At 60.4% G+C, this 6755-nt stretch overlaps 1 protein-coding gene across 1 annotated transcript in view; it reads left to right on the top strand.

Annotated features, from left to right (window-relative positions):
• The window catches only part of ATP8B2 (ATPase phospholipid transporting 8B2), a 16045-nt gene extending 14701 nt beyond the window's left edge, over window positions 1-1344 (top strand). The window contains exon 24 of the mRNA XM_029933473.1: window positions 7-1344. Within this exon, the coding sequence (XP_029789333.1) occupies window positions 7-33 (27 nt within the window). The 3' untranslated portion in view covers window positions 34-1344. The remainder of the gene's footprint in view (window positions 1-6) is intronic.
• The last annotated feature ends 5411 nt before the right edge of the window (window positions 1345-6755 follow it).

The following is a 6755-nucleotide window of genomic DNA, read 5'->3' as shown; positions in this document are numbered from 1 at the left end:
CCCGGTGGCGGCGCGGCCGGCAGGCCGCTCTAGGGTGGCCGCGCCGCGCCCCTGCCCGCGGCTCTGGCGGCTCCACCGAACCAAAACCCGAGGAAGAGTTGGAGGTCGGGTCCGCCCCGCCCGGAGCCGCGGGAGGCTCGCATCTCCGTATTTTTCTACTCCCACCCCGAGGGGCGAGCGCCCCGTTCCTGAATTCCACGCGAATGTATGGCCGGGAAGCCAGAGACCTGCAGGGCCCGCGTCCCCGCGTCGTCCATGCTCTCTCCTTGGTTTGTGTCGTGTCCACTTCCGTTTTGTCTTTTTTATTTGGCCAGTGGGGGGAGTCTCCGAGCGACTTTCACGGTGTGGGAAGAGGAGGCTGGTCCACAGGCGGCCCCCCCACCGGACCGCCCTGGGGGGGACCTCTGTCCCTGCCGCCGCTGGGTCCTGAGGGGCTGGCCGGGCGCGGAGGACGCCCAGGTCCCATCGAGCCCCCCTCCTCACCCCCCCTCCTCACCTTGAGAGTGCAGTGCTCCCCTCCCCAGACACACAGCCCTTCCTGGGTCCTCAGTCCTGCTGGCGTCGGGCAGGGGCCGCGAGGGCGGCCCGTCTTCTCAGTGACGGAAAGCTGGTGTCAGAGGTCGTCCTAAAAAAAAGATTCCTTTAAATGTGGGTCTGGGCTCCCTAGCAGAGTTCTGTCTGTCTTTCCTTCCTCCTCCTCCTCCGCATTTTCCTGCACCTGCCCTGGGGGCTGCTGCAGGGTCTGTGCCCCTCCCCTGTGGTAAACAAGGGGCCCCACCCCTCCCCTGCCAGCTCCCTGTAGGGGGAGGGCAGAGGGAGGGCAGGGGCGCTGTCCTTCCTCGCCACTGCCCATCCGGCTTCTCCTGAGCTACTTGGTAGCAGTTCAGTCTTGGCAGGGGTGGGGTGCTGAGGGCCGGCATGTGGCTGGAAGGGGTGTGCGGCTCTCACCCTTGATGCGATCGCTCCCAGGGAGGCGCCCTGCGCAGGGGGGAGGGGGAGGGGGTCCCTTCTGGCCGCACAGTTTACAAACCCAACATCATGTCTGTCTGTGTGTCTCTCAAGGTGAGAGTCTGATTTTTATACCAAAGAGGAAATGATTTTTTTTCATATTTGGTTTGTCTATATTATATAAATCTATATATAAATCTATATATATATACAGTTATATATATTATTTTTTTGGTTCTCTCTCATTTTTCAGGGAGGGAGGAAAGTACCGAGTTGCATTGAGCTGTAATTAAGGAACATTCTGTATAATTTATGACGCATTTCTATACTTACAAGAATTCTATCATTTTATGGACATAAGAAAAATGCCTTTTTATAAAATTCCAATTTCTGAGAGGTGTGTGATTTGTGTCTTTTCTAATGTTGGATCAAGGCTGGCGGTAAAGACCGGCTTTCTGGGAGGGAGCTGTGGGCTCTGCGTGCGCTCAGCTCGTCCCCGGGGCTGGTGTCTGCGGACAGGCGGCCGCGGGCACGCGGTGTCCAGCCAGTGCTTGGGCCTTGAACCGTTCGCTTTCCAAACAAGCCCGCCGCACGTCCCCGACGCATGCCTGGCGGGTGTGGGAGGAAACCGGTAAACGCTCAAGTTGGTTTTGTTTGGCCCCTGCGCAGTGCCCACCCCCGGCCTGCCCTCCCGGCCCCCGGCTGCCCACGAGTGAACACCGGGCACAGGAATTTGAGGTTAGTACGTAAAGGGAGCTTCCCTGCAGCCCAGGGGGTCTGGGGGAGCCCGGGTCACTGGGCGCCCACAGTGCCCCTTCCCCAGGCAGCTTTCCCCTGTCACCTCGCCAGTCTTGGGTCACAGGTGACAGTCTTCCTCTTTCTCGGTGCTAATGAGCCGGAGGGGAGAGTGGAGGCCAGACCGGTTACCCAGGGCCCTGGACGGCTCGCCCCCGCCTGCGGCCGCTTCCTGGATCCTTCCGGAACACTGAGCCCCAGGCCCTCAGCGCCCAGGAAATTGAAACAGGCCTGGGTCTGGGCTCCCAACTTCCTTGCCCGGGTCACCCTCCTGGTGATGGCCCAGCCCCACCCCTGCCCGAGACAGACCCTCCAGGGCTGCAGGTTTCAGGGAGAGGAGGTCCTGCTCAGCCCTGGAGGGACCCCCCCTGCCACCCCCTCCCCACAGGTGCTCTCAGCCTCCAGACTCGCCTCCTGCTGTGTGAGCTCAGAAGAACCATCTGGGAGGACCTCCCCCTCCTTGCACGCAAGTGCCTGGAGCCTGGGCCTCCAGATTCCTCTCCTGGCCCACAGATGACCTCTGGCCTCTGCGGCTGGGCTGCCTCGCTCCCCTGCACCGTCCAGCGCTCTCCCTTGCCAGATCCCGGTGCTGCCTGCTCCGGAGGGACCGGGTGGGGCCGCTGGAATCTCGCTTCTGGTCTCCACCCCCTCCCTCCGCCACCTGCCGCCGCTGCCCCCCGCCCCCAGGGGCCCTCTCTGCCGTCCTGAGCTTCCCTTCCCCAGTCCCCCGGGCTCAGCAGCCCCCAGCAGCCCCCGCACCAGGCCCCTGCCCAGCCCCCGCCCAGCTCTCCCTTCCCCCACCCCCGGAACTCTCTCACTAGGATCACCTTCTACCCAGTTCTACCCCGGCCACACTGACACACGTCTCCAGATCTTGTTTGTGCCCGTGCGCACATCTGACTGCTGGCCACACTCATCTCTGCCGCGGCTGCCCCTGAGCCTCCGGCCTCCGCACTTTTCCACCAGGCCTCCTCTTGGCTCTGGGCCCTTCTGTGTTGTGGGAGGGCCAGAAGCAGCTCCGTGGAAACCCAAGGTTTATTATTAAAAAAATTTTTTTATTTAGTTTTGAGAGCGAGACAGAGAGTGAGAGGGACAGAGAGAGAATCCCAAGCAGCTCCACACGGTCAGCACGAGCCCGATGTGGGATCCGAACTCACAAACCATGAGATCATGACCTGAGCCGAAGCTGGTCACTTAACCGACCTCGCCCCCTAGATGCCTAGAAACCCACGGTTTAAATGAGATCTGGGAGGGGCGCCTGGGCGGCTCAGTCAGTTGGGCATCTGACTTGATTTCTGCCCAGGTCGTGATCTTACGGTTTGTGGTTCGAGCCCTGTATTGGGCCCTGAGCTGGCGGTGCAGAGCCTGCTTAGGATTCGGTTGGGATTCTCTCTGTCTCAAAATAAATAAACAAACATTTAAAATAAATAAACAAAAGTAAATGAGATGTGGGATTGTCCCTATCATCAGCCTCCAGACTGGACTTGGTTCCCCTCCCCCCACACTCGGGGTCTCGGTGCCACCCAGGGACCCCAGCCTCCACTTGGGTGACCCACCAGCCTTCACATTCAACATTCCCCGACTGAACACGATTTCCCTCGACACCTGCCCCTCCCGCTGCGCCCCGTGTCCCCGGACGGCGCACTGTCCACACTCAGCAGGCACGCGCGTCCCGAGGACAGCGCCCAGCCTGCGCTGTTGCCATCGGGCTCCGCAGCACACGGTCTACGCTCCCTGACGTGGAGTGTGGGACGAATTAAATGATGCCCTGAGCTGCTGTTTCCCAGGGACGGGGACCCAGTCAGGGTCACGACAGCCCTGTCTTCCCCTAAAGGAGGACGCTCCAAACAGAGTCTCTGGCAGGGGAAGGGGAGAGACGGGTGCCGGAGCAGACAGGCTGCCACGCCCACCTGCGTGCCCGCTGGAGGTCAGGGAGACCCTGGGCTGTGGACCGGGGTCCCCACTGGGGAGGGACCCTCATAGCAGAGTCCCCACACCCGCAGCTGGGCTCCAGAGCCGAAGGGAGGGGCTTGGTTCTCCCTTTCATCTCTATTTCCAGAACAAAGTCGGGAAGTTCACCCCCATGTTTTACCATTGTGTGGGGGCTGGACCCCCAGGTCAGGGAAGGAGAGGCGGGGCCGCCGTGTGTCCAGGGAAAGAAAAGGTGTTCTGCTCCCAGATTCAGCGTGAGGCCTCATCGGGGCCTCGGCGTCTGGACCCAGGGAGAGACCCCGCACTGCAGGGCCTCTGGCTCTCCGGGCAAAAGGATCTGGGGCTCCATCTCGCTGGGCTGGTGAAGAGAGGCCTTTCCCAAACATTTCCTGGGTCTAAATCGATAAAAACAAACAAAACCCTATGAGGTGTTTTCTCTTAAGAAACGTTTCTGGCAGGGGCGTCGGGGGGGCGCAGTCGGCTGGGCGTCCGGCTTCGGCTCAGGTCAGGATCTCACGGTTCGAGGGTTCGAGCCCCGCGTCGGGCTCTGTGCTGACAGCCAGCTCAGAGGCTGGAGCCTGCTTCGGATTCTGTGTCTCCCTCTCTCTCTGACCCTCCCCTGCTCACACTGTCTCTCTCTCTCTCTCAAAAATAAATAAAAAACATAAAAGAATTTTTTTTAATTAAAAAAATGTTTCTGGCAGAGAACATGGGAGTCCCCTGGGCTGGGGATCTGCAGAAACTGTCCCCCCTGCTATGATGGGGGGGCTAAGCACCCTGGGAAGGACACTGTCTCTGTCCCTCGGGGCCCAGCAGTGACCCGTGTGGGCCCCAGCACGGGCAGGAGGAGGGCGGGATGCCGGGTTTACTCGAGGTCCCCCAGGGGTGAGGAAGGAGCTGCAGGAGAAAGGGAAGGACCGAGGCGCCCCCTTCCCGGGTTCCCGCCGCTGCTCCCGCCGCTGCCCCAGGGCCCAGGAGAGGCGCTCCAGGGGGGTTGCTGGAGCTGGAGTCAGGCCTTTCTTGGAGGGGAAGGGGTGAGCCCTGGAGGAGCAGGTGTCTGCTCTGTGGAGACATAAGAGACCTGGTCAGCCAGCGATGGCCGTCCGGAGGTCGAAGCCCACTGCAGCCCTTGCCCTGTTTCTGGAACCGTGTTCTTCGGGGTCCCCACCCATAGTTCTTACTCATCTGGGCTCAGGGGCCCCTCGAAAGCCGTGTGGTAAGACATTGCGGTGCCTTCGCCAAGTGCAGCAGCGCCCGTCAGTGGCAGGCAGGCTGCCTGGGGTCTTTCTGGGCTCGGGGGCAAATCACACTGCTCTCAGCCCCCGGGCGGGGCGGGGGGGCGGTGTCCAGGGGTGAGGCTGACGGACTGTCAGAGCAGCTTCTATCCTGACCTTCACGGATGTGTCTGCCCAAGGCCAGGTTGGTGTTGACGGCTCGCTGTCCATGCCTCCCAGCCCTCGGCCTCCCCCTTTCCTTGCCCACAGAGACCCTGGAGGGGGCTCAGGGCTGTTGGGGCAGAAAATGCCAGAGGCTGAGACAGGGCTGCCGGTGAACAGCCAGGCTTTCCAGTCTCGGATCCGTGGCGGGCTCCTGCCTCTGTAAAAACGGCGTCTTTTACTAGCATTGTTGCCGGCAAGCCAGTGTGGGACGGCGGCCCGGGAGGAAGGAAGCAGGCGGGAGCTTGGGCGTTGCAGCAAAGCGGACTTGTGATAACATTTCTACGTGAATGTCTTCTTTTGTGTTGCTGCTTTTAAGATTTTTTAAAAAATAATCTTTAAATGCTTGCTTATTTTGAGAGCGCGCGCGCGTAGTGTGGAAGCAGGGGAGGGGAGAGCGAGAGGATCTCAGCAGGCTCTGCGATGGGTGCAGCGTGAGCCGAAATCAAGAGTCGGCCGCTCGACCGCCTGAGCCGCAGGCGCCCCTACGCTTTCCTCCTTCTCACTGCATCGTGCCATTGTAATCCCAGGGCGCCCTGCTGCGGGTCCGCTTTGCTGGGGGTCCTCCGGGCCTCCTGGGCCGGGATGTCCGTTTCCTTCCTCAGACGAGGGAGGTTCTCAGCTCTTACGTCGTCAAACAAATCTCTGCCCCTTTTCTCTTTCTTCTCCTGTGACTCCTGTGATACAAATGTCTTCGCGGTTTTCTTTTTAATGTTTGTTTATTTTTGAGAGAGAGAGACAGAGACGCAGCACGAGTAGGGGAGGGGCAGGGAGAGGGGGAAACACAGAATCCAAAGCAGGCTCCAGCCTCTGAGCTGTCAGCACGGAGCCCGGACGCGGGGCCTGAACTCACGACCTGTGAGATTATGATCTGAGCCGAAGTTGGACTTTAACCAACTGAGCCCTCCAGGCGCCCCCATTTTAATTTCTAAGTGGTAACTCGTGTTAGATGTAGTGCACATAAAAAACAGCTCTCTGGAGGCCCCAGTAACTTACTCGCAGTAAAACAGAGTACCATAAACTACAGCTGTAGACATTTAAAAATGCACAACTCGGGGGCATTAAGTACATTCGTACCATTACCACCACCTGGTTCCGGAATGGAGCCCTGGCACCCAAAGCGGCCGCTGCCACTTCTCCCCACCCCCACCCTTGGCGACCACTATCCGCTTTCTGGTCTCTATGGATTTCCGTAGGCGCGATATTTCATATCAGTCAAAGCATAGGACATGTGGCCTTTTGTGCCCCGGCTTCTTCCCCTTCTCGCGACGTTCCTGCGGCTCGGCCGCGCTGTGGGAGGCGTCCGTGCCCGGTTCCGTTTGGGGGACGACGGCCCGCCGCGTGTGAAGCCACGTCCTGTCGGCTCCTCCGTCGGTGAACACGCGGTGCTGTGAGCAGCCACGCGGGAGCCAGGGCCCGACGCCCGTCCTGGGAGGGGGTGTCGGGGGTCACGCGGGCCACTGTCTGTCGACCTTCCCGAGGAACGGCCCCCTCCCCCCCCCCCACCGCCGCGCTTTACATCCCCGACGGCAGCACCCGCGGGCTCCGACCTCTCCACCTCTTTCCCGCCACTTGTTCTTTTCCTTTTTTTCTTAATTTGCTTTTCATTTCTCAGTGCAGCCGTCTACTGTGTGCGGATCCACG

The sequence above is a fragment of the Suricata suricatta genome, chromosome 3 (assembly GCF_006229205.1).
Source record: "Suricata suricatta isolate VVHF042 chromosome 3, meerkat_22Aug2017_6uvM2_HiC, whole genome shotgun sequence".
NCBI classification, from domain to species: Eukaryota; Metazoa; Chordata; class Mammalia; order Carnivora; family Herpestidae; genus Suricata; species Suricata suricatta.
The sequence above is the reverse complement of the archived record's forward strand: the minus strand, read 5'-3'. Positions and strand labels throughout refer to the sequence as shown.